At 42.8% G+C, this 26,757-nt stretch overlaps 2 protein-coding genes across 3 annotated transcripts; one reads left to right on the forward strand and one right to left on the reverse strand.

The window, feature by feature from the left end:
- The first annotated feature begins 2,609 nt into the window (after window positions 1–2,609).
- LOC101759825 (peptidyl-prolyl cis-trans isomerase FKBP43) lies at window positions 2,610–6,008 on the forward strand. Its single transcript, XM_004959278.3, has 10 exons — window positions 2,610–2,756; window positions 2,911–2,988; window positions 3,075–3,148; window positions 3,635–3,870; window positions 3,951–4,102; window positions 4,677–5,088; window positions 5,173–5,371; window positions 5,625–5,709; window positions 5,796–5,837; window positions 5,920–6,008. The coding sequence occupies exons 2-10, from the start codon at window positions 2,976–2,978 to the stop codon at window positions 6,006–6,008; spliced, it is 1,302 nt and encodes a 433-aa protein (XP_004959335.1). The 5' UTR covers window positions 2,610–2,756; window positions 2,911–2,975.
- Window positions 6,009–7,035: 1,027 nt separating this feature from the next.
- LOC101783167 (bifunctional aspartokinase/homoserine dehydrogenase 2, chloroplastic) lies at window positions 7,036–17,156 on the reverse strand. 2 transcript variants are annotated; one of them, XM_004956434.4, is made up of 19 exons: window positions 16,975–17,156; window positions 15,888–15,953; window positions 15,469–15,533; window positions 14,922–15,296; window positions 14,316–14,404; window positions 13,271–13,574; window positions 12,450–12,502; window positions 12,068–12,273; window positions 11,736–11,823; window positions 11,546–11,659; window positions 10,339–10,437; window positions 10,065–10,259; window positions 9,885–9,967; window positions 9,209–9,434; window positions 8,729–8,874; window positions 8,408–8,543; window positions 7,858–7,941; window positions 7,691–7,783; window positions 7,036–7,535 (listed from the first exon to the last, which is right to left on the reverse strand). In XM_004956434.4, the coding sequence occupies exons 1-19, from the start codon at window positions 17,058–17,060 to the stop codon at window positions 7,290–7,292; spliced, it is 2,754 nt and encodes a 917-aa protein (XP_004956491.1). In that variant the 5' UTR covers window positions 17,061–17,156; the 3' UTR covers window positions 7,036–7,289. The 2 variants fall into 2 exon arrangements, with proteins under 2 accessions (XP_004956491.1, XP_004956490.1); XM_004956433.4 differs by having other exon boundaries at window positions 14,922–15,299.
- Window positions 17,157–26,757: the final 9,601 nt, after the last annotated feature.

Raw genomic sequence — 26,757 nt, forward strand, 5'->3', positions numbered from 1 at the left:
GTTTGAAAGGTGTTATAGAAATAAATAAATAAATTGGAATTATCTGTAAACTTGCAAAACTATAACATTTAATGATGCCATATCAGCGGTCTAAATGATCGGATTCACAAACACCGTATCCTTGAAAATAAAATTCTTGTGTTCATTAAGCAAGGTGCAATTATGTGGATCCTACTATATATGATCCAATCAAGGGAAGCCGTACGTGTGATAGTGAAATGGCAGGAAAAGAAATATCAGCCGTTCCTTAGTGTCAACCAGCACAGAAGGCCGGCACACGGCACTACAGCCTAAGAAACAAAGTTTTCAATTGTACAAAAATACAATTTTATTCTTTTTTCATGACAAGGACTTGAAATGAATACAAGTAATTGTCACTGCCGATTAGGACTGTTAATTTGTACAATATAGGCACCATGCATGTAGGTCAAATGCATGCTTGTTGTTCAAAAGTATAATTAACTTCACTAGATTGCACCACATATATAAAGGGCATACATTATTGGTAGATATCACATCACTCATGGTCCCATATGCATGTACGGGGATATTGTATATGCAGCATCTCCAAATTTTAAAAGAGATAGATAAAATGTTCACATGCGTACAATGCATCACAGAACTCAAGCACCCTTAGGTTTCGGTTGCTTCTGTTGACTTTGCTGATTGAGATGTTGGGATTGTTTCGTGCGAAGAAGAAGGCCCAGAAAAACTTGAGATGATGTGTTTGTTGGTTTTGTTGGCTTGTTATTTTCTTTCATGGTAGTGCGTAGTACACACAAGGTGACATATGGCATAAATGCAGTACCTGTCTATGCAGTTTCTAGACATTGCTGGTTTGCTACAAACGGCAGTGCCTTCAATATTTGGATAACATACAAAAAAATTCCGCAGGGCATTTCTAGTTCGCTAAAGTTTTAATTTGGCTATAATAAGTTGCAGTTGCAACAATTACCACATCTGGCCATCAGTTTCATATTTTATTTGGCTCTACCTCAGTTCATTTTCTTAGCAAGTTGGTAAAACTAGGGCATCAATTTTAAATAAAGACTTAATGAAGATTGTTTCATCGAAATGCGAAGATGCATTTTCTGCCTTCATGTTCTTTTGTTTATTCTTTTTCTCTCTCTTTACAATCATGGACGCTCAGGACTCACACACACATCACTCACACGGTCACACACTCTAGGAACAATTAAAAAATTCGAGAGAATTCCATATTCGTTCTTCGCTCTCAAAAAAATTTCCGTTCCCTATTTGACACCAAGTTCAACTTTAATTTCTTATACGACACTATTGGATTTTTCATCCGAGAACTGTAAAATGCCCTACGAAAAGACGATTTTGTCCCTGTAGGCCCCACCACCCTTCTCCCTCCTCTCCGCCGTGGCTAGGAACGAGCAGCCGTCAACGATGAGCTCCTTCAGCCGTAAGCCCAGCGCGCTGATCACCAACCGCTTCGTCTTCCCCGTGCAGCCGCACGTACCACTGACGTGGCACGAGGTGCAGCGTCTCCAGCGGCGAGCGCGCGGTGAAGATCTCTGGTAAGTGGTCGCCGGCATGGACGCTAGCATGTCCCGCAGACGAGCTCGGCGAGTGTGCCGTACCGGTACAGCGGCGACACCGTACAGTTCGCTAGCGTCAGGCTGCGGATGCGCGACCGGTGGAGCTCATGGTCCGCCGGCGATCGTCGCCGTTGGCCGTGTCCAGGAGGCCTACGACGCCGTTAGCGAACGCGCGCCATGCGTGGCGCTCACAACGCACGATGAGGGCGTCGAGCTCCAGAATGTTGGTGGCGGCGATGAGGAGGCCGCTTGGGGTGACGCGGCTCTAATCCGGCCGTGGCGGCCGTCCCGCCCTTCCCCAGGCCCGTCGATGGGATCTGCCACCGGCCGCAGGGGAGGCGCCGGCGGTGATGCCCTTCGCGGCGTGGTCGTGCGGGCTCGGTGGAGGCTGCATGCGGCGGCCGTCGCCGGCTCCGCCTAGCGCAGGGTTGCAGCACGGCCCTTCCCCATACCGCCCGCCTTGTGCCCATCTCCCTCTCGTCTCGTGCGGTGTGGAGTAGAGGAGGGAGGAGAGTAGGGAGAAGGGTGGTGGGGCTCACAGGGGCGAAATCATCTTTTTGCAGGGCATTTAACGATTCTGGGATAGAAAATCCAACAGAGTGGAATGAAAGTTGAACTCGGTGTCAAATAGGGAACGGAAATTTTTTAAGGGCCAAGAAAGGAATGAGTAGTTTTTCTAGTGTCAAATAGAGAACTCTAAAAAAAATCATCATTTTGACTTTTGGATACATTATTTTCCTATGCACCTAAGTATACATTATGTCTAGATATATAATAAAATATATATGTATTTATAAAAGTCAAACGATCTGCGATTTGAAACCAACGGAGTAACCAGAAGAGGGGTTGGTTTAGAAATTTCTTTTTCTTTTGTTGTAGGAGAGAGGAATTCCACTAGTAATAAGGGCCTAAATGCACTCCACCTTTTTGCTAGTTGCGACGGCCCATCTAAAACAAGCGGTGGCCCAAGAAACGGCCATGCCCCTCTAAACTAACGTGCCCTTCGAGCTCCGAGATATTTACACGCGAATGCCATCGATAAACCCCTCCTCTCCCCTCCCAGCCGACAAGCACCCGCCTCTTTCCTCTCCTCCTCTTCTACTCGCGCCGAAGGAGGCGGCGGCGGCGGCGGCAGCGGCGGCGGAGCGACAATCACTGCGGGGAATCCTCCGGGCGAAGGCCCGCGTGGAGGTATTCCGCCAACGCCTAACTAACTCTTGTCCCTCCGCCGCCGACTCCCAAACCCTAGACTCGCCCTCCGCCCCGTCTCCGCCGCCTCCCCATATGCGCTTGAAATTATGGTTCTCTTCTAAGCTCACCGGTCATTTTCGTGGATTGGCTGCAGGTGTTGGGAGTTGCATTCGCTGGAGTTGTAGCTCGCGCGTGAATTCCACATCCACCATTCCCGTCATGGCGTTCTGGGGTGAGCGACGGCTTTGTTTGCCTTGTTTAATTGTCGCAGCTATTATCCGTTTGGTGCGTGATGAATTGGATCATTGGTGGATGCAGGGGTGGAGGTGAAGCCCGGGAAGCCCTACACCCACACCTATCAGGCCGACCATGGCCGTCTCCGCGTTTGTCAGGTTGGTTATTTTTTTTATTTAAATTTTGCCACTTATCCAATAAACATGTGCTTCTTCCATTTTGTAGTCCTACAGCGATCTGTCACCCCGGATACTGTAGTTTAGTTGACGTAACAGAGAAGGTCTTGAAATCAGGATGGAATATTCAATGAGGATAGGTGCTTTTGATTATCTTCTGACATAGAAATAGTATCCAGTCAGCCTATCTTAGTAGTAGTACATGACATGACCTTGTCCTCACTGCGTTAAGATCGTTCGAAACTATAGTTCTACACTGTCTAGTTCTTTACACTACCATTGTATACTTCCTGGAAATAGCAGGAGGCTGATTGACTTGTTAGTTCCTTTTCATTTGGTTAGTACATGATACTGCAATTAGCTATTTCCATCTTGTTGCTGGAATTGAATGTAGTTTACTTCTAAGCATCACCCTTTTCTAACAGTATTTGAATGTGTGCTGTAACTAATTCTTTTATTTTTTTATAGGCTACACTCAGCAATTGTGATGCTGCTGGAAGGACGGTGCTGCAATGCAATGTTGGCAACAAGATCCCCATCAAACTCTGTAGTTTAAATCCAAAATTGGCTGAGATGTGCCGTCTAGAGATTGAGTTAGAGGAGGTCGATGATGTTGTCTTCTCAGTAATTGGTCAGAGTTCCATTCATCTCTCTGGATATTATGTCCGTGCAAGCAGCAGGTCTAATGTGGGAGATGATGAATCGTATCCTTCTCAATATTATAATGTCTTTGTTTCACATCTAACATGTCAAAACGTGAAATCTTTCTTAACATTGTAATTAGAGAATCTTATGGGGAAGATATTGGACAGTCTGACACTGATGAGGAGCATGATGCCAATGAGGACAGCTATGAATCTGACTTTATTGATGATCGTGATGTTATAGATGTTAGTGATGACGAATTCTCCTCTCCACATGGCCGCAAACAAAAAGGTAAAAGGTTGGTCTATGTTACAATGGATTTCATTGCAAAATGTCACCTAGACATACTGCTTTTATCTTTTTTTCAAATATATGGTTCATATTTTTCAATTTTCACCTTGTGAAATACAATCTGATAGGTAACTCTTAATGACAGTTGACTTATCATTGTCACATTATCTAGTTATAACTTCATCTAAGTGATTTATGAATATATGGTCTTTTTTTATTTATCAAGAAATTATGGGCATTTCTTTGTTTTATTGTCCTGAAAATCAGCTAGGTAGCTCCTATTTTAACATGCCAACAGGTTTTATTATTTGACATTTGTCTGTATCTGATCCTGCATAGCTTCAAACCACATTGTACCCACATTCAAAGCACATTTAACTAGAGTGATGGTTGGTGGACTATCATTTTGATTGCTTAGTGTTGTGCTGTTCCTTTATGTGGTTATTCTGTCACATGCTTTGCTTATGTTTTCACAGAGTCATTTTACATACGTTTCAGTATGTTTGATGTGCAGATATCTGCTCACAGTTCAATCCTAATGTTTTATAACAAGTTTCCAATTTTGTACAAATAGCTTGTGAAAAAAAGACTTGCAAGGCTGAAAGACGGCGGCACTTGAAGAAGAAGTACCAAGTAGATAGCACCGATGACAATGATGATGGTTCTCCAGTGATGAAGCCTGCTGTCAAGCACAATGCTCCTTCAATATTTGATAGCAGCAGTGATGAAGAAGATAACGTGCCAATATCTGTTGCATTGGGTAACAAAGACGGTGCTAAGGTTGCTGTCAAGCGCAATGCTTCTTCAATATTTGATAGCTGCAGTGATGAAGATAATGATGTTGCATTGGCTAAGCAAGACAGTGCTAAGGTTGCTGAGGAAACCAACCCCCAAAATGGACAGGTGAATGATGGGACCAAGAAAAAGAGTAATTATGACAGGAAAAGAAAAAGTTCTGCCATAAGTGAGGATCCTGCATCGCCAATGTATATCTCTTGGTTCCTACTTATGTGTGTATGTATTTCTATTATCTACTACCCACTGATCAATTAATGTCATCTCATAATCAGGGATATAGCAGATGCTAATGCACCATCTGTTCCAAAACAAGGTGCTGAAATAAAGAAGAAATCAAAGAAAAAGATGAGAAATCAATCAGGGGAAAAAGATGAGAAACAGTCCAATATAAGAACATTGGAAGATGGGTTGATGGTAGAAGATCTGTCAACAGGAAACGTAGATGCAAAAGTTGCTTCTGATGGCTGCAAGGTATCTGCTTAGTTCTTCTGGAGAATTCTGCTCAATGTGCTGTTAATTGAAAATTGTATATAAATGTGCTTGTCAAAGTTCCCTTTATGATGATCTTGCTATCAGCAGTTTGACAGTCAAATTTCTTGACATTGTGCCAGCAGTTACTTAGTCATGCATAGCTTTGCAGTCAATACACTAGTTTTCTATACCATAGCTCTTCACAGAAAAAGAAACAATGCCAATTGCCAACTATCTTGCTTCATTTGTGCAGGTTTATATCAAATATGTTGGCATGTTGAAGGATGGGAAAATTATTGAGTCTAATCTTAATGAAAAGCCTTACAAGTTCAAGCTTGGTAATATATTTGCAAACACACACTTTTGTAATACATATTGAACTCTTAATATAAATACTAAAAATGTATACTGTGCTGATTGGAAGGTGCTGGAAAAGTTATCCGTGGATGGGATGTTGGTATTTGTGGTAACCACCTCAGAGCTTGATTCTTTTTTTCTCAAGGTTATTTGAGTTTAATTGTATATTATAATTTTGTTATCTACCGTAGGAATGCGTGTTGGGGAGAAAAGAAGGCTCACAGTCCCACCTTCCATGTGGTACGTGTTTGACATCGTTTTTTTCTATAGCCCACCCTAAAAAAAATCCCCTTTACCTTTCTATAGGTTTCCTTAGGATGGGGGGTAAATGTCTTGAGGTTTTTAGCAGCTATGGGGGAAATTCCCTTGTTCCACCCAAAATTTTTTCAATTCTTTCACAAATTTGAGTTGGGAAAACAAAAAAAGGGGGGGGGGGGGGGGGGGGTGTTGGGGTTTGCCAGGCTTTTTGCCAACGCAGCTGGAATAGGAATAGATGGATTTGTTGAACCAAAGATGGCATATGTTCATATTTTGTTTCACCAAGGCGATGGTGGATCTCAGTTTTGTTACCTCGAGCCAGAACCGCACCTCTATCTGTAGCCAGACTACTCCGATGACTTGTCTGCACCGTTGGACATTTACCACTGCAATGCAACTACACAAGCTTTTGCCTGCAGTCGCCTTCAAAGGAATATTTTTGTGTTGCTAAATGTAACAAGAGCTTGAGATTTTGTTTTGCATACGTTGAAGGTGATCAAAATGGTTTGGCGCTTGGTAACTGCATGTAAATTGCTGCATCACTGGGTAAACTGCACATTATCGGTGAAGTACAATTTTTGATCGGGTTGATGCGTCATTTCCATGTGGCTAGTTCACAGTTCTCTGCTCTCTTGTCATGTTTCGGTTGCGTAGCTTTCTCCCAGAATTTGTCATGTTTCGGTTGCGCAGTTTTCTCCCAGAATTATGTTTTGCCTACTGATTGGCGCAAACGTGTGGCACTTAAATTGTCACAATAGATGACTGGAGTAGGTGAGAGACAATTTGATCATCATATTAAAGAGTTTTACCAAAATACAGCTTTCGCTTGGTCTTGGCTTGGCTAGCACTGAAATTTGACAGGTGAGCAATCGGCCCAGCCCGTAGAAGATAACGCTGTAACCAACTGGAGAACACCGAGCTTTTGGCATAACTCAGAAGAGAGATTCCACCAGGTCATTGGCGCCACAAGCAAAATTTGACTCAGTTGCGCACACTAAGCTCCAGTCATCCTCAGTTCCCTGCAATTTCCGCAGATCGACGCACGGCAGTAGCCACAAGCAAACGTTGTTGCATTATTGAGTTGGCACTTCATTATCAGTTTAATATGAACTCTGGATTCGATGAAACAACCACGCCTGACACCAAAGCCCATCCTTCCCTAACAAGAGGGACCTTATTTGCTGGCACTCAGAACAATACACTACCCACAGCTCGTCCATACGGGAGCAACGGAGACATCATGCAGGACAATGGTGTCCGTCTGCCTCTGAGGAGATTCGTCACAGGGCTCGGCTACCCTACCCTACGACGGGGCGCCCAGGTAAGAGGCCAGCCGCAGGATGTCGCAGAAGACGCCTCCGGCTGTCACCTCCGCACCCGCGCCTGGCCCCCGCACGATCAGCGGCTGCTCCTTGTACCTCGACGTGGTGAAGGCGATGATGTTGTCGGAGCCGGAGAGCTGCGCGAACGGGTGGTCCCTCTTGTACCTCCGCAGCTCCACTTGGCCCTCCTTGTTCACCACGTCCACGACTCCAACATACCGCAGGACCTTCAGATGAAACAATTGTTCAGTCACTTCCGTATTCAGGTTTTCTTGGAAAGGCCTACCAGAGAATGAAACCAAGAATGCAGGACAGAAATGCAATGCACAATGCACCCATCAAGTCGCAACATGTGATCAATAAAGCGAGGGGGTCTACTCACTTCGCCTGCAGCCTCAGCGTCACTGCGTTGCCGGGCCCAGTCCTCATCGAAGGATGGTAGCTTTTGCATGAATTCATCTGCCGATGAGCATGACTGCCATGATAAAAACAAATTAGGAAGAGTAAAATACAACAAGGCATCAGCTGCTGAGTGGAAAATACTCTTACCGCAAGTGCCTCTGGCACAAGGCTCTTAACAGGAATATCAGAAAGTTCAAGCCTCAAACCCGATTCCCTAGCCAGGATAATGACCTACTCCATTTTTTTAAAAGGGCCAAGTATGGTTAGTAATGAAGAACAGGCAACAAAAACATGAAAGAAAAGAATAATAAATCACCCCCCAGTCCTTTTCTGGTTTCAGAAATTATATTTTTTGGTTTGGTGGTTTAGATTCTTACTCAAAGGAAAATCTAGGAATTTCGTCATGTGATCATCCGGAAAAAAAAATACGAATATTAGGTTTAAGAAGCCCCAGAAGAAAATGTCACCAGAAAGAGTAGTCAACTAAGCAACTCCAAACCAAAGTGAAGTACTACTATATCTTTGGTACATTGTCAACATTGTATATGTGTTGAAAATATTCTTGTTAATGAAGATACAGAAATCAGAAGCTTTGTCTAGTATGCAGAATTGCAGATTAATACAAATACAGTGCTCGGTATAAGAAAGAATAGGTATCATTTTCAAGAATTGCATCTGACAGAAAACAAGCTCTTACCTTTCTGGCAACATCAGTCCCAGATAGATCATCTCTTGGATCAGGTTCAGTGTATCCAGCCTCTTTTGCTTCAGCAACGACATTGCTGAAGGTTCTTGTTCCTTCAAAATTGTTAAATATATAACTCAAAGTTCCACTGCAATTGAACAGAAGGCATACTTTTTATCAGCCAGCGATATCATCATACGGAATCCACTGAATAGCGAAGATCATAGATCCAAGTATTTGTCACAAATATTTTCTATGGTTCATTCGTGGTTTACTAAAACTATAGTGACACAGTAAAATAGTCTCTCGTAATCCAGAAGCATACACACAAACCTGAAAATGCCCTCGATACGCAGTATCTTGTCACCCGTCTCCAGAAGACCTCGCAGGGTGCTAATGATTGGGAGGCCAGCACCAACAGTTGCTTCATAAAAGTAATGAGTGTATGAGGCACGCTGCAGAGTCCGTAATTTCAGGTACTGTATACAAGGAAAAAAAAAGGAAATATTCCTTAATCAATAAACACTACAGGAGAAGAAAATGCGACAGATAAAATATTCATAGATGCTGTAAGGAATGTGTTTAGATCTTCATGGTAAAAGCAAATAGATCTCAGTTTCAGAGATTATGTTTCAATATTTACAAGGTTTATGCCTTTAAAATCCTAGATTAGCCATGGTCACAGAAAGATGCAGTGAATGGGCACAAAGTATATGGATGTCAATTGTAATTCAGTCAATGATCATTTAATAGTTATGTGGAATTATCTCAAAACGATGTTTATAAAAAAAGTTTCACCAACCAAATAGTTACCCGATCAAGTGGCCCAGAATTTGCTTTCTTATTGGGCGTGATGACATGAATACCCTTCTTTAACCAATCATAATAGTGGGATGCTACACTTGTATCTGCTGTGCAGTCCACCAAAACCTTGTTCGGAAACACATGATTATCAGACAAATGGCGAACAAAATTAGCAACATCAGCTGGTTCTCCTTCCTTTCGTAGAAGCTCTTTCCACTGGGTTAAGTCTATTCCCCTGCAGAAAAGAATGGAAAAAATGTGAAATGTAAAGAAGACATAACTATAGTAGCAAAACCCTAAAAGAGTAATGTCAAGCTTTAGGTCAGGAAAAAAACCAGATAATGGTAATAAAACAAATAAAGAGAAAACACTCACGGTAGTTGAGACATTCAAAATTTCTGAACTTTTAACCTAACTATAAGCTGATTCGTTCCTTCTGTAAATGCACCTGATCATATTGCCTTTTCAATCATCATTATATTAGTCAGCTCAAGCCAACAAACTAGAGGACCAGAGAAGTTATAGGTACAGTACAGCTCCCCTTTCACTAAATCAGAGCATAAGATTTATTAAACAAAGCTAAACATTTCGTAGATTTCTGACCAAGAAAAAGGTAAGTTCTTGCAGAAAGGCAGCACACAATGACACTATGCACAAAGGAGGAAATAATGATTCAGTTACATACGTGTCACTCAAAAGCATTGTACTTGAGCCAGTTATTCCAATTACACGCAGATCAATGTTCATATTTTCCTTGAGAACAGCAGCCTGCAGAAAAATATAAGTCATACAGGTGCAGAAATATTTTGAGGTCCTGCAGAGAAATTATTGGATGCTGTTCATGAAATTAGGAGACTGAAGATACCTGATCCTTCAGCTGGTTAAGGAGTGTCCCACCAATTAAACCAGGTCCAATGATCCCAACAGCAAGTGTGGTTTTGGAGAGGAAGAACCTTGAGTGAGCAGCTCTCAGAGCCCTTACACAATCTTCTTGCTTTAATACAACAGTAATATTGTATTCACTGCAGCCTTGAGCTATTGCTCGAACATTAATGTTTGCCTGCATCAATTATCATAGGTTCATAAATCCCAGCATTAATGGAATTCCAAGCCTAACCAAACCCAGAAATTTACAATACCTTTGCTAATGCATCAAAAAGGATTGCACTCACTCCAGGAGTGCTGGCCATCCTCAGGCCAACAGCAGCAAGAATGCTACAACCATTAATAACTTCAACCTGAGAGTAATTATTTGCATCCAAAGAATATTATAATTGATCCAAATCCATAAAAACAAAGCCATTGCTATACGTTCAGATTACAACTCATTAGAAGATCGTCCTAGTAATATCACATCTATAAAGTGTAAACAGGACAAGGGAAATACAGGACTAAACTACATTTGAGCAGTGTTCCTATGGTCTTTTGGTTTCTGTTGCTGACTATTTGGAGATTGTGTGGCTGGCCATGTCAAGTAGGTCCACAGAGGCAGAGAGTGTGGCTGGCTAAGATGAGCCAGCACGTCAGGGTGGAAGTTACATTGCCGGTAGATGCTGGCTTCCAATGCCTTCGTTCCAGTGGCGTATCTAGGATTTTGGGTTAGGGTGGTCCAACTTGACATAAATTTTAATTACGGCAAATATAGCATGTAATACAAATATAGAATTTCATCAACAGAAACTAATAATATATTAATAAGGTGTCTTCCAATTGCAAACATCTTAAAATCAATAACTAACTCCGAAATTTACATACATTTTAGATTGTTTGTCAAACAATTTTTATAGGTGTACATTGAGCTGCAAAACTTAGGGTGGGCTGTAGCCCACCTGGCCACCCTGCTAGCTACGCTACTGCTTCCTTTCCCATTCCTTCTCCATTGTTTTGTCCTTGTGTTTTGTTATTCTTTTGCTGTTCAGTGCTGATTTACTCAAATAACTTACTTACACGAGAATAATTTTCTTGTGTACTAGAAAATACACTTGTAAACCATTTACAAGTGTAAAAGATTACAAACAGGACTTTAGTGACCACAACATCAAGTTAAAATGTCATTCTTCACTTGCGTGCATTACTAGATTCCATATACTACAGTAAAGTACTATGTTCGTGACTTCAAGTTCTTGCTGTAAAACATGTGGAGTGTCGCTAGTACCCATAGGATATAACTACATAAGGTTAGCTTGGAGACGTGTGTCAGATTATCCTAGTCATGTTTACTCAAATGAGCAAGCTTCATACATTAAGACTGGATACAGCATTGTTCCATTCTAGAAACCAATTCATACTTAACTCATGTTTGCCAAAGCAAGCATTCAAAAAAATCTCTGCAGAAGACAAAATTACCTTAGATAACCTCCCTGCTGCTAATGCCTCACGAAACCTAACATGCAAGGCAGCCGAAACTGCAGCAACCTCCTTTTCTGGAACAGCAAAGCATACGGAGTGCTCACTGCTAGCCTGCACGATATTTTGTAGTCAGGAAGAACCTAGATGACTCATATGTAGATACCAAATATAAAAGGACATTATCTACCTGAGATATCATGATAACATTAGCTCCAACATCTTTTACAGCACTAAATATGGCACTTGATGTACCTGGAACACCAGCCATTCCAGTTCTGCAATGAAGAATCCGTGACTACTTAGGCAATACAAGAGATAGGTTTTAACAATAGTCAGGCCATCCCGTGTATAGTGCCTATGGATTTATTCTTGTTAACATTGCAAGATCAGCCGAAAGAAGCATCTAGAGTTGACATTTCCAACAGAAATATGGTACCATTTTTCTGTTGACGGTGAAGAAGATCATGGAAGTTCATCATCACAACAATTAATGGCTAAAAGAACAAGGAATTAACTTACCCTTCAACATTGACAAGGGCCAAATTATCAATAGTAGCAAATGATTTGACACAAGCATCTAAATCACCATTATCATTGGCAGGCTGCCTGCAAATCATGGTTCCAGGGGCAGAGATATTGAACATGTTCCTAATAACAATGGGGATGTTGTCTTTCATCACAGGTATAATGGTGCGGGGATGCAACACATTTGCGCCAAAATATGACTGCATAAAACAAATTTGAGTAAATCAACGATCCTTAATGCTGTAAAAGATCAAATAGCTTGGGGCAGAAAGAAAGAATGATCATAGAGCATGAGAACTGTTGTGCCCAATTGCTCAAACATAGTTAAATGATGGGTGCAAGCAAATGAACAAGTGCCCAATAATGGAAAAATTACCATTTCCCAGGCCTCCTGGTAGGATAACGTGCTTAAGATCACAGCCTCACTAACTGCATTAATCAGATATTAAAATATCAGATATATACTAACTCCTCAGTAAGAAGGGACATTGCCTTGTTCTAATAGAGACCTAGACATGTCCAACATGTTTGCTTTTTGAGATTTGATAATGCACATATGAAATTTACTGGATGATTTTTGTTCAAAATTTTGGTTTGCAGATATATTTTGCACATAAATAAAGCAGAAAGATCATAAGTACTTGGAGGTTTTTATATATCATATCCAACTCTTTGATAACTGACCATGGAAATGTATTCAATACCAAACATGGCAGAGTAATGACAGCTGCAGGCTTCAAGTTAAGCAAATATCTTATTTTGTTTTACAGGGGATGAAAGTATAAATAACTCTTGGAAAAAGGTGTATTTATTAAAATATGGTGTCTACCGAAATATTTGAGAAAATATATTGATGTGAACTCTATTAGGTTACATTTTTGCTAACCCTGCATACGAACTATTTGACAGAGTTGGATAGACAAGAATCAAAGGGATGTGAGTAAACAGGGTCCATTGTAAATGGCTTATCAGTCCATCGATTGGTCATTCGTGAATTGACCATCCATGTGGCCCCTCACATCCCTTTAAATCTTTTTCTCTCGAACACATCCCTTTGAGTCTGATCTATCAAAATCCCATCAAACAGCAAATACAAAGAGCTATCACCCAAAAATGAGTTTGCACTATAAGCTAATCCAAATTTCAGCAAGTTGAAAAAAAAGTTGAAAAGAAAATGAAGAGTCATGTAGGACAAACCTTTTCTAGGGTCTGCACTAAATACCCCATCAACATCAGTCCAGATGGTGACCTGGCGTGCCCTAACAAGAGAACCAATTATGGCTGCTGAGAAATCACTTCCATCCCTTTTTAAAGTGGTAGGTACGTTTTCTGCTGTACTCGCAATAAACCCCGTGGCAACTATTGTCTCAGCTGGTTGTCGAGAAAACCATTTCTGAAACCGCTTCTCAGATTCTAAGTAATCAGGGTCTACTTGATTAGAACCACTAGGTTTTACGACTAGAACTTCTCTTGTATCCATCCAACTGCATGGTGCTCCAGACTGCATAGTTTAAATACTGTAGTATAGGTCAATTTGTTCACAAAGGTAAACACTAGAGTACATTACCTGTAGCATGTAACTGTAACAAAGGGAAAGGAAAAATAGTATCCTTGTTTAGTGAGTAACTATATACTAGCAATATTAAAGTCCTACCCCACCATATGAAAAAGTATGGCGATAGGAGAAAGCAGTGGCAACGAAGCCACTGGTCGTGTCAATGTTCAGTGATTATGAATTTGTATCATCTCAGTACTGAACCACATAAGTACATGGTTATGCATGATAACAGTACTTCAGATAAGAACTGAACTAGAGCAGAGTATCATGGCCATTCATACAATGATGGCTTCGTAAAAAAAAAGATTTTGGGTGTTCAAGAATACTAAAGAGTGCTAAAGAGTGAGGCAAATTTCAAAGTTTTGGCTCCGCCAGCACTGCAAAAAAAGTTCATCTGTTCCCCTAAATGATCCTGTTTTATTTTACTTGTGCAAATTGTTCAGTCAGCAAGGTAGAAAAGTCAACGCAAGTGCAAATACTATTAAGTGTTCACGTGCCTCATTGTTGTTCAGTAGGCCATTAACAATTAACATAACAAAAGGCAACTCCATGTAGCATGAAATGTTGCTGACATGCCAATTCTAATAGATTACAATGCGTAAGTTCACTGCAGCATTGGTAAGTTGTTTAAATCACAGATAAAGTGGGAAGCATTAGTAGTTGTTAAGCATTTTTCATGTGTACCTTCTTTATTGCATACGATAACATCTGTGCAGACCACAACTCTCCATGCCCGACAACAAAGTCTGAGAAAGATTCCGTCGCATGTCCAGCTGCAAAAATATATAAATAAGTTAAATATAGGTATTGTGAATCTCAGGCAAACAAATTTCAAGTTACCACTAATTTTGATAGTATTTGGTACCCTTGCCTAACTTTACCTATCAAGAATATTGTGACTACTCAAATGAATACAGAACCCCAAAACATGTCTAAAGCTCCATGGGACAAACTCTTACAAGAGGCTGGTGCTTTAAGTTTTGGTGTACAAGTTATAGCATGATGAATTTAGAATCTGGCAGACAGCAGGCACCAATAAAGTCCAGTTTTCTAAAAGGTGCCAAGCACTAGGTGGGCAGTAGGCAGCAACTAGGCACCAGGAGGGCTCCTAACGCTAGGTAGGCTAGGTGACTTCTTTCTTCAACGGTGCAATGAACTCTCCAAGACAGCAAAATAACAAACAACTGAACTAGAAAGGATTTCAACAATCTGAGAATATACTTCCTGATCTGACAAACAAGACTCATCATTCAGGAATGGACAAACAAAGTGGGAATTTGCAGCTCAAACCTATATAAATAGCACGGAGCATTGCTCGCAAGTTGCTGACATCTGAGTGCAACTGAGACAAGAATCTTGCAAGATCTTCCCCATCAAGAAGATCCTTTGCTGCAGCCATATGCTTCTCAAAAACTTCTTCAAGTGCTATTGTATATGAATCATCCCTTGACTGAGCCTTATGTACAAGGTTGTACATCATGTCAGTTACTTTGGACATTGCAGAAACTATGATCAGCTTTCTCTCAGAAGAATCACCAAGAACTATATCTGCAACACTCTGAATTCTTTGGGGTGTTCCCATACAGGTTCCACCAAACTTGTGGACAGACCACATATCACCTTTTGGAAGATATGTATTAACTTCATCTTGTTCGACTGAAATAGCTGCTGCAAGAATAAAAGTACATATGTAAAGAACAGAAACAACTCTTAGCTGGAAACATGTCAGAGAGAGATGAGAAAAGTTTAACACTTTCAGGGTGAGACAAGATTAAAATGGTTGTGCTAAGGATAACAAATTCAAACATTCGCAATGCATGATAGAAGGCAGAACTACCAGCAGCTGGTCTGAGCAAATTTGTCGGACGATGTCTGTGCAAACTTCCTTGAGACTGACCTATCCTGAACAAGGTAGCAACAGAACTTGAGTACTTTGCAAAGCTTAACTGACTGGAATAGAACTGGTAAAGTAGTAATGATCCAATTGAACCTAATGAAGACAACATAACAGGTCTTTAGGAGCCTGTAATTCTGGACCGAAATATACATTTTATGAAAAGTCTGCAAACATCAGACATTAAGTGCTGAACGTATAACTGAAGCTTGCAAGGTGGACTGAAACTAGTGAAATGGTCAGATGAAAACAAAGCCTTGATGAGTTCGGAATTTAGCCATAATAAAAATAGGCCAGGACACCAGGTCCTCTAGTTGAAAAGTACACTATAAATACACAACAGAAATCACACAAAACACTACCTTAGGGAGCCTCCCAAAGATCGGTCTTGGCTTAAGTCATACTTCCAACATTGTGATGACACTTCCCTGAGAACCAGCATAATACAAAGGAGAATGTAAAAGATTGGCACATCATACTCATGTATCAGAGGGGTCTTTTAGAGAACAGAGAAATAAGATATTAGCTGGCATAAACTCCTGTAAACCTTGGAGGGAACAGAGAGTAACAAGAAAAAAAAATGCAGACTGGCTAATCCAACAAGATATAATGTGGAAACTAAAATTTGGTATTTTACTGAAACAACATTCAGTAAAGCTCATAATAGTGTTATAAATTCCAAAACACATCACTTCTCATCCACTTGTTTCACAGCTTATTGAGCCAGGCATATGATGCAGGACCTTCAAGTTTGTGCATCCATGCTCCCAATTTCTGTGGCAGGATCGGGGCAGTACGAGCAGCTATGTCTTAATACATAGCTCTGATCGTTCCTGACTTTCTTCTTCGTAGCCCAAATCCAACCGAAACAGATGTACTGTCCATTTCCTGGTTTTGCAAGTTCTTAATTGCCGTTGATACAGATTTCATGGGCCGGACAAGGCCAACTCTAGCTGAGTATCATTCTGATAGACTGATACCATGCACTGTAGAATAAGCATAGCCCAGGTGGTTGTGGTTGTGTTCAGAGAGACAGCGGGGTACACAGAAATTGCAACTCAATACAGCTCCCGAGGTTATTTGAGAGCCGGTTTGCCTATCAGTCCCAAGAAAATAGGAAAGAAGTAAATCAGTAGCACCAACACGAGTGATGGTATCCATCGGATTCCCAAGATTTGAAGCCCCAAACAGGAGTCAAAACCACACCACCACCCAACAAAGCCCCACACCAACTGCAGCCACGGCTATCGCCACCTGATGCCACCTCCCCCAGGCGGTCCACGGCCCCCGCGCGATCAGAACCGCACACGACGCGGAAGCCCGCGCCGCAGGCGTGCAATGCGATCGCGAACTCGCGCGGGCGGAGGTTTCGTTTCACATGCCGCCACGGGACTAGCAATACCGACGCGGCGCGAGTGTCGGATGAGGGGAATGCGGAGAGGCGCGCACCTGCCGGAGGAGGAGGGGGCGCGGGTCCGCCGGAGAGCGGCTGCGGCGGCGGGAGGGAGCGGGCTTGCGACGGCGAGGCCCCGCATCTCCGCGGTGACGGCGAGACCCGGGAGAGGTGGAGACTGGAGAGGAGCAGAGGCAACTGAACGCCAAAAACCCTTGTTTAACCCCACGGGATGCGGCGGCGGTGCGCCTGGCTTTTCAGTTTTCACACGGTCCACTGGCAAGCAAAGTCTGTCATTTTTATATTTCCGTTTCTTTTTGTCTAGTTCTGGGAGGCTTTTGTTTCTATAGTACGGAGTGGTTGGGAATCTGGACGTCCATGTGAGTGTCATTGAAAATCATTAGTTGCCACAAGCATGCAGCATGGGAGGATTATTAAGGATGACTATTAAAAAGCCTTTTGGAAATGCTTTTCCTGTCGACTAACTGTACAGCACGAGAAAAATGTTTGTACTCTTATTTTATGGCAGTGGTTCTTCCATATATGTTTTCAACTTGAAAAAACAATTTTAGGTAGGCTGGGTTGCCACGTACTATCTCCGTTCTCTATTATATGGCGTTGGTTAGCTCATACGTCGTATATTAAAGGATGGTGGGGTATATGTTTTTAACTTGAAGAAACAATTTTAAGTAGGTTGAGTTGATGTCCAGGCGTAAAGTAAAGTAAAATATCTTATTTTACAACTTTGACTTTCAGCTTAAAGTCAAGAGCCCCGCTACATTAACTGTGCGATGTCACTTTTGCTTCAACACTACTCTTGTTTTTTTAATGGCTACTAATTCCAAGGATGATGACTATTTTTTTCGGTTTTCAACAATTTACTAATCATTTTGAGGTTGCATAGGAAAACTATTGCGATTGTATTCGCACAAAAGATCAAAACACGTTATTATTAATAAACCGTTTTGACGGCATGTCCACGGGATCGGAATCGGATCAAATAACGAATCCGATGTGAGCGTCCCGACAAGTAAACAAGAACTTTGGACTCGGTGTTCCAGGCTTCCAGCTTCAGCCCCACCAAGACAAGAGCAAGCTGCGGCACTGTGCACGACGTTGCCCCCTCTTTTCTCCGACCCCCCCTGACAAGCGAGCAGAACCAAAAAGACGAAATGCTAATGGTGGCGCTTGAGAAATCCGTGGATGGCGACGGTGAAAACGAGAAGAGCATCCAGCCGGGCCTCGACAACAGCCGGGCCTCGACAACGTCCGGTAGCCGCGAAATCGTATCTTTCTTCCCTGCAGCGAGTCGCATCAGGAGGTCACAGATGCACGGAAAGCAGCCGACCAGCAGTCTCCATCGGCTAGTGTAGTGTAGCTTGTAGATGTGGATCGGACATCGGACCAGCCAGCTCGGTGGCGGCAGATTGCGGTATACTGTGTGATGAAATATCAACATTTTCATTATTTTAACCAATTGGTAAACATATGGACCAATTACTAGAAAATCATGACTAATCTCGGAAAACTAATTTAAGCGTAGCATGAGTTTGAAACAAGAGATTAAAACATAGAGAAAAAGAATAAAAAAACGAACCGACGTGGTCATCAAATGTCAGTTAGGCGTCGTTGCCCTTATATACCAAGTTTGAGTTTAGCTTTATTTTCAAAATCCTTATCGGGCGCGCGCCGCTGTTCGTTGCCAGCAAATAGACACGCGGCAGCTATTAACTGCACGTGACTTCCGCATGGCCTTATCCTGCTCCGAGCATTGGAGGAGAAGAACGGGGGCGGGGGCCGCAGCAGGAGGTGGGTGGAGCCGGTGGTGACGCCGGCCGCAGGCAGCGATGGAGGCCGGCGGCGGTGGGGGTGGAAGGAGGATTAGGGTTAGGAATTTGGGTTTCTAGATTGGGGGAATTTCCATGGCTGGCGGCTTTAGATGGTGGCTGCCGGCGGCGGCAGGTTCAGCGGAGGTCACGGGTTGTGGGCGGCAAGGACGGGCGGCGATGATGCCGCCAGCCGGGCGGTGGACGACCGCCGGTGGCCGGTGCCGGCGGTGAGGAGCAATGGTTCAGAAGGGTGGGGGATGAGGTGGGGCGGGAGCTGGCGAAGTGGCACGGTGGCGTGTCGCCGCCGTCCGCAGGCGGTGGTAGAGGTGGACGGCGGGGGGGCAGCAGGAACTCAGAGGTAGAAGAAACCCGCGTCGGCGTCGCTCAAAGGTAGAAGAAGGTGAAGGACAATAAGAATCCCGCTTTATTTCTTATATGTGACGGGATCCAACTAGCGATCTCAATGGAAATCTTTAACCACACTAGCACATGTCTGGTGCTAAGATTGTACGATGCAGTCCTAGATAATTAACACATTGTATTCTCATTTCCGTTTTCTTTAACCACACTAGTCCCATGCTTGATGAACCCTCGTATGTACTTTTCACCGCATAAATCAACCAAAGTTTTGAAAATGACCCATCTAGTAAGTGACGAACAAGGATGGGATGTCCGCTTCATTGTCGACTAGTGACTACGTCTGCGATGGTATAGGCTCGCCACTCATGAGACATCTCTCTCCGCAGCTAGAGGGGCCGAGCGGTGTTCTTGCATCAAACGTATGGGCCCACAGTTGTGTCCTTCTACTGGAGGGGAGGACTGACCCACTATTGGAGAACTGACCTTCCATCCAGGTGCTTTTATCCTGGTTAACTTTGGAACCAGGACTAAAGTGCCTTTAGTCCCGGGTCAAAAATGAGGCACCAAAGGCCATCACCGGGAAGGGGGGCTTTAGTCCCGGTTGTAAAGCCCCCCTTTAGTCCCGGTTGTAACGGCTAAAAAATCTGGCACTGACCCCCCTCCTTTTGTCTCGGTTGAAAATTCCAACCGGGACTAAATCAAAAGGAGGGGCTTTTGTCCCAATTGGATTTTTCCAACCGGGACAAAAGGGGGCCTTTCCACACGGTCCCCCCTCTATCTCCACCTTCCTTATCTCCTTCCAGGCAGTGCTCTCCTCCTCTCCACCTTATCTTCTTCCTCTCATCATCCTCTCCACCGTCGCCTCCCCTCCTCCCTCTCCTCCCTCTCTGCATCACTGCCGCGCCCTCCCCCTCTGCTGCCCTACCCCTTCTCCCTCTGCTCACGCCCTCACTGGCAGTGAAGAGCAGCAGCGGGGTGAGGGTAGGGCAGTGGCGCAGGCGGCCGAGCGGCGGCGGGCGGGCACGAGCGGAGGTAGGGGCGGGCGCGGGCGGAGGCGGGCGGTTGCAGGCGAGGGTGGAACGAAGGCGAGCCGCGACAGCGGGCGGGCGCGGGTGAGGGCTGGCAGAGGGTAGCCGGCCCGAGGCGTGCGTGGGCAGGTGGGCGGCGCAGGCGGGCAGCGGGCGGGCAACGGACGGCTGGCGCGGGTGGCCTTTTTTTTATTTTTTTGGAAACCTTTTAGTTCCGGTTGGTAACACCAACCGGGACTAAATGGGGTCTTTAGTCTCGGGTGGATGACCCAGGACTAAAAGACACCCCCTTTTGTCTCGAATAGTTAGTCCCGGTTGAATTTTTGGGATCTATGGCCCTATCCAACTAGGACTAAAGTCTGTTTTCTAGTAGTGACCAATTTCAGTCAAGGACGTCCTCTTCCAACTCTTACCAATGTCCACATTGCTACGCTCATGGATTTGAGATCTTCAAGTCATAGACTCATGTAGAGTGAGCTTCACACAAACCATGCGCTAGGATGACATAAGAGGGGATGGGAAGGGGCCGGTGGGAGGGGCTAAAGGGGCTCAAGCTAGCCCCTCGTCGTAGAGGAGTTTCACCCCATGAATGAATCGGTAATTTATTAGTTCCTACCTGCTCCCCCCTCATCATTCTACCTCCACCTATCCACACACATGTGTGAGCTTCGCATAGAGAGCTCGTTGACCTTGCCTAAGAATTCAGACAGAGCTAGCTCAAAATTAAGCTAATCTTGGAGGTCCACCATGGTGACCTCATTTGGCAGAACTGAGATAAGCAATCACATTTTCCTCTCGCACAACGTTTTCCTCCAACCTTGAAGGAAGCCTCATGGTCATGCACTGCTGGGAAAGCACCTTTAGTACTGAGTCCTAAGCCTCCTTTAGTACCGGTTGTGTAACCGGTATTGCTACATCGGTACTAAAGGGGGTCTTTAGTATCAGGTTAAATAATCGGTAATAAGGGGGCCTTTAGTACCGATTGTTTATACCAACCGGTACTAAAGATCTTTTTTCTTTTATATTTCTTTTCTGTTTCTTTATTCTATATTAGTATTTCGTATTTGTTTTCTTTACGTGTACTAGTTCTAATACGTTAATATATATAAAGTTGTATTTGATCTATAATATTACATTTGAGATAATATTATATATATATATATCTTCTGCATACATATTTATGAATAATATTACATTGCATCAACACTTGAAGTTCAACATTTGGATCAACTATTCTGAACTCGAGTCCTGATGGTGATGCAGATTTGATCCATCATTATAGAACTCCCCCGCTGGATTTACTACCTCGTCCAGAAGAAATCCACTGAGTTGTTCTTGAATTGCCCTGATTTTTTCCGTCTCGAGGAGTGCTTCCTTCATGTCTCTCATATGTGTCATTGGCAAAGATTATTATATAGTATATCAATGGGTCTGCACAATTAGAACTAGTTTATTGTTAAGAAATTTGTATACGTACTCTGAATTCCTGATCAATTATATGCTTGGGACCTACAAAGCTATGGATGAACTCACATACGTAGTATCCACATAAATTATTTCCCGAATTCTATCTCAAACACTTCACAAATGAAACCCAGTGATCTCTTAATTTTGGATGCTTCGCGAAATCTGGTGTAAGGTCCTTCTTTATGTAGTCTTTATTCAGGTTCTTCTTGTACGTCTGAAAAGCAATAGCACCCTTTTGAAAGACCCAATCTTTCACTTTTTCTACATCTATACCTTCGAACCTGAAGTTTTCTTTTATCTGCTTCCATAACATTTCCTTCTCTCCATCAGGGACCACGCTTATGGGACCTCGGGCATGGGGACCACGCTCTCATCGATTTCAGAGCTTTTCCAATTCTGAAAGCTTACTGGGATGTTATCCCTAATAAGAAATCCAATTTGATTCATCAATTTGGTCTTAGCATTATCTGAAGTAGTTAGTTCACCCTCTTCATTAATTTCCATGATGATGATACGTCCCTCTAGCTTCCTCTTCGAGCCTCTTTTCCGTTTAGGCTTGCACGATCCAGATGGCTGAAAACGAAAAAACTATTAATTCCCAATAATCTTGATAAGTATAGAATTATACTAATTGCTATATACCTCGCCTTGTTGCCCACCATTGCCTCCCTCAGTAATTGGTTCATTGCCATCACCAAACAGGTTGAGTTAAATGTCAGTCTGGTTGTGATCGACCTCTTCATTTGGTTGATCGTTCATGCGACCTTGAGCAATCAAGTCCATTAGATATTCCTTGTCCAATCAGGCCTGCTCATCCTCTAATCATGCAATTGTAACTGATCTAATATAAAAAGTATTATTCTAAGAAATAGTAGGCATCAACAATAAAAAAAATGACTAAAAAAAGAATCAAACACTTAGTACAATTTGTTATAATAAATGACTAAAACTTTATTTACAGTGAATTGCGCGTCATCAACCATCATCAAATATTTTCTAAATTTTATGCACAATTATTACAAAAAATGAGTACAAAAATGAATAACTAATAGTTATACATTTTGTAGCAATAAATGACTAAAAAAATAAACACTTATACAATTTGTTACATTTCTAATATTTTATGCACATTGCTATAACTTATTGAACTATTTGATGAATTTCTAATATAAATGACAACAAAAATATTTACAATGAAACGCATCGTTCACCATCATCAAATTCCTTCAAAATTTGTAATTTTTACTTTTTTTAGATATTTCTAACAAATAACGGGATACAATATACATGGCATAATCAATGTTGTACAATTTACAATTAATAGGCTTTTCCAAGAATTTTTCTATATTTTCTAGCTAATTCAAGAAATTTTCTATAATTTCTAGCTAATTCAAGAATTTTTCTACAATTTCTAGCTATTTTCATATATTGCAGAAATAAAAAGGAAAAAACAAAAAAATGATGTCAGCCGGCTACGGGCTTACGTCAGCAGAGAAGACGTGAAGCCCGCGGCCGGCTATGCGGTACGGGCGTAGGGACAGGGCGGTGTTGTCGTCCGGGGAGAGGAGGCCGGTGGGGAGGCAAAGGTGGTGCGAGAAGAGGGCTGGCAATCAGCGTCAGCGTCAGCGTCAGGGGAGAGGACGACGATGAGGGCTGTCGGTGCGGCGAGTGGGATCAGGGGCGGTGCGGTGTGTCGTTGGGGAAGGAGGACGGTGAGGAATGCTGATGGTGGAGTGGCTATGGAGGCGGCCAGGTGTCATCGTCGGGGAGAGGCGGAGGGTCGGCACAATAGCGGGAGCGCGTGGGGCACGCGGCACCGGTCGACAGTGGGCACGCGTGGAGTGGGTCGGGGAGGATGCCGGTGGGAAGGAGGAGGAGGGTCGCTGGCGGAGAGTAGTGGGGTCGGTGGGCGGCTGGGCGGTGGCGACGGAGCGCATCGGGGCACCGGTCGAGGCCGGCGCAGTGGCGGAGCGCGTCGGGGTGCTGGTCGGGGGCGGCGTGACATCATCGGGGAGGGGCGCGTCGGCGGCGGCATGCAATGATGGTGCGGGGGTGGCGGCGCGGAGGATCCAGAGAGGGCCGGCAACGTCGTCGATCACAAAATTTAGCTAAGTGTTGGGGGAAGGAAGACGGTGGGGTTTTTATCCCTCCTCCCTCGGTGCTGGCTAACGCGGCCACCCCTTTAGTATCAGTCCTAGCCACCACCCGGTACTAAAGGGGGGCAGAGCACGCCAAAGCAAAACTGCCCCCTTTAGTATCGGGTGTTGTTACCCGGTACTAAAGGAATTTGTAGCCCACTGTTTTGGCTTCCGACCGAAACATCTTTTTATTTTTCTTTCTTTTACAATTGCTATTGTATTAATTTATTATGTAGTAAATCAAATAACATTCATAAAAATTGCAAAAACAATTCATTAGCTTGATGTTGATTAGATATACACTATAAAAATATTAGACCCATTTAAATATCAAATGTAAAATTATTAATTCTAACTTAGTAATAGGTTATATTGGTCATAATACTTATGTTAACTTTAAAATTCAAAAAAAATAGATATTTTGACCATGCAAAAATTTAGAAGAATAGTGCCTGCAGTGTTATTAACATATTTACCATGACTTAATCATGTACTTGTTTAATTGTACGTAAATTTATTGTTTAATATTTAATGGTGCTAAAAAACAAAATATTTAATATTTTAACCAGGTAAAAATCAGTTCTTGTTTAATAGGGTGAGATTTTTGCAAATGGTATTGTTAATAAATCTATAGGATACATGACACATCATTACAATGCGTTACTACATTAATTTGTTTCTTTGTTGATAACCACAAAACACAACATAATGGTTACATTATATGTCATCATCTAGCGGAACGTTAATAATCTTCCTCTTGACGAACGCCCCTTGGTTGTGATCACGACGTAAGTATGGAGTGTCCTCTTTGGCTAACAGGATGGTTGGGTCAACATCGATTGAAAATTGAGGAAGATCATCGCTTCTGAAATATCAGTCTTGTCCTTAACTCCAACGATTTTTCTTTTCTCTAGAAGAACTATATGCGCTTTGGCTGGTCATCTGACTTATTAGCTCCCTTCTTTATAGGTTTGCTTAACATGTCCTTCACATAGAAAACTTAAGTCATATCATTGGCTAGGCCGAATGGTTCGTCTCTGTATCACGGCTCCTCCCGTAAGTTTCACCCATTGGTACCGAAACAGAGGGATTTTCAAAGGTTCATAGTCCCATTCCCATATCTCCTGAATCACACCATAGTATCTGTCTTTTTTTCCATTGTTGTTTATTGCATCTATAAAGACACCACTATTTTAGTTTGTGCTCTTTTGGTCTTGGGCTCACGTGTAAAATGTGTATCTATTTGTCTCGTATCCTTGGAATGTCGATACTGAGATAGATGGACCCCTAGCCAACCATGCTAGTTGTTCTTCAATCGTGTCATCACCCATTGCAGCATTTGCAAAGGCACCCATTACGGTGAACGAGCTTAGTACGTTTTTCTTCCTCCCCTTCAAAATGCTCCCCTTTCTTTCTTAACGGGTGCTTAGCAAGAAGAAATTGACAATGGCCCATATACATGACCTTCCGATAGTGTTTTAAATACATGCTAAAAGTATCATCTAAATAGTGCGTATAGGCTCGATATCCCTTGTTTGTCTGTCCTGACAGATTACCAAGCGCGGACAAATCATTGATGGTTACGAACAGCAATGCACGTAGATTAAAAGTTTATCGACCAACGGTCTTAGGTAAATATCAATGTCGTTGTCAGGTTGTTTTGGGTCTTGGATAATTACCGGCATCATAATAAACTTCCGCTTCATACACATCCAGAACAGAAGGTTGAACATACATAAAGTCACAAGCCAAGTGCTATGACCACTACTGAACTCACCGAATGGATTGAATCCATCTGTACTTAAACCAAACCATATGTTCCTTGCGTCGTTTTTAAACTTGAGAAATTCTCTATTAACTGTTATCCACTGGGACCCATCAGCGGGGTGTCTGATCATTTCATCTTGCTTACATTCTTCTTTGTGCCAACATATCAACTTTGCATGTGCCTTGTTTCTGAACAAACGCTTCAAGCGTGGTACTACAGGGAAATAGCACATTACCTTCACAGGAATTTTGTTCTTGCTGGCCTGTTCCTCAACATCACCGGGGTCATCTCGCCTGATCTTATAACGCAGCAATTCGCACACAGGACAAGCCTCTAATTTCTCGTATTCCTTACCGTGATAGAGAATACAGTCATTAGGACATGCATGTATCTTTTGTACCTCCAAATCTAGAGGGCAAACAACCTTTTTCACTTTGTACGTTGAGGACGATAGTTCGGTCCCCTTGGGAAGCATGTTCTTATCAAAATTCTTGTCAGAAACTCCATTTTTTGCCTTCCATTGTAGCATTTCCAATGTGGTACTGTGGCGGAACCGCCCAAATTAACCTGACTAAAATGCATTGAAGTCGCCTGACATGCGATTATGCACTTTAAGCAAGTCAACTTGGTCGACCGTCGGATTTCCTCCGATAAACCACATAAACAGGATCGAGAAGCATCGCTCACGCGAAGGTGAGTAGCACAGAGATTACAACATTCCATCATGACAACATAGTTCAACAATTTATTACATCAGAGTTTTTGGAAATTTAAACCGAAATTTTTGCATGGTTCGAGGTCAAATTAAAACTAGCGGAAGCTTAAACGTCGATACAAGATATCATGACGGAGCCGATCATGACATCAAAAACTCCTTCCTTCGCCATCCGAGGAAGGATCCCACTCGACGGTCCAGCCTGGAGGAAGCTGGGTCGGCCAAGTGGTACCAACACCCAAGCTACTGACATTACCTGAAAAAGATTAGCCACAACAAGGCTGAGCAACTAGTACTCAGCAAGACTGACCCGTCGGAAGGACACGACCGAGACTTTAGACATGCAAGGCTTTCTGGCTTTGGGGTTTTTCTTGCCAAAAGTGTCTAAGTCAGTCCTTACTTTCAACATTTTAGCTCATGTTCTATGTTCCTTATCCATTCTAGATTAGCAACTTATACTAGACAAACATGGTTTCCAAGCAATTACTTGACAAACATCAAGATTAAAATCATCATCATGTTCCATCTTTACTC

Source organism: Setaria italica, chromosome II (genome assembly GCF_000263155.2).
Source record: "Setaria italica strain Yugu1 chromosome II, Setaria_italica_v2.0, whole genome shotgun sequence".
Classification (NCBI taxonomy): domain Eukaryota; kingdom Viridiplantae; phylum Streptophyta; class Magnoliopsida; order Poales; family Poaceae; genus Setaria; species Setaria italica.

Excerpts from the sequence above, each read along its gene's own strand:
- LOC101783167 (XM_004956433.4), bottom strand. The coding sequence starts at position 17,060 with ATGCGGGGCCTCGCCGTCGCAAGCCCGCTCCCTCCCGCCGCCGCAGCC. Across the intron at positions 14,405-14,921 it reads GCTCCGTGCTATTTATATAG|CTGGACATGCGACGGAATCT; the intron begins GTTTGAGCTGCA and ends ATATTTTTGCAG. Across the intron at positions 12,274-12,449 it reads ACCAGGAGGCCTGGGAAATG|TCATATTTTGGCGCAAATGT; the intron begins GTAATTTTTCCA and ends TGTTTTATGCAG.
- LOC101759825 (XM_004959278.3), top strand. Across the intron at positions 5,089-5,172 it reads GAGGATCCTGCATCGCCAAT|GGATATAGCAGATGCTAATG; the intron begins GTATATCTCTTG and ends TCTCATAATCAG. Across the intron at positions 5,710-5,795 it reads GCCTTACAAGTTCAAGCTTG|GTGCTGGAAAAGTTATCCGT; the intron begins GTAATATATTTG and ends GCTGATTGGAAG.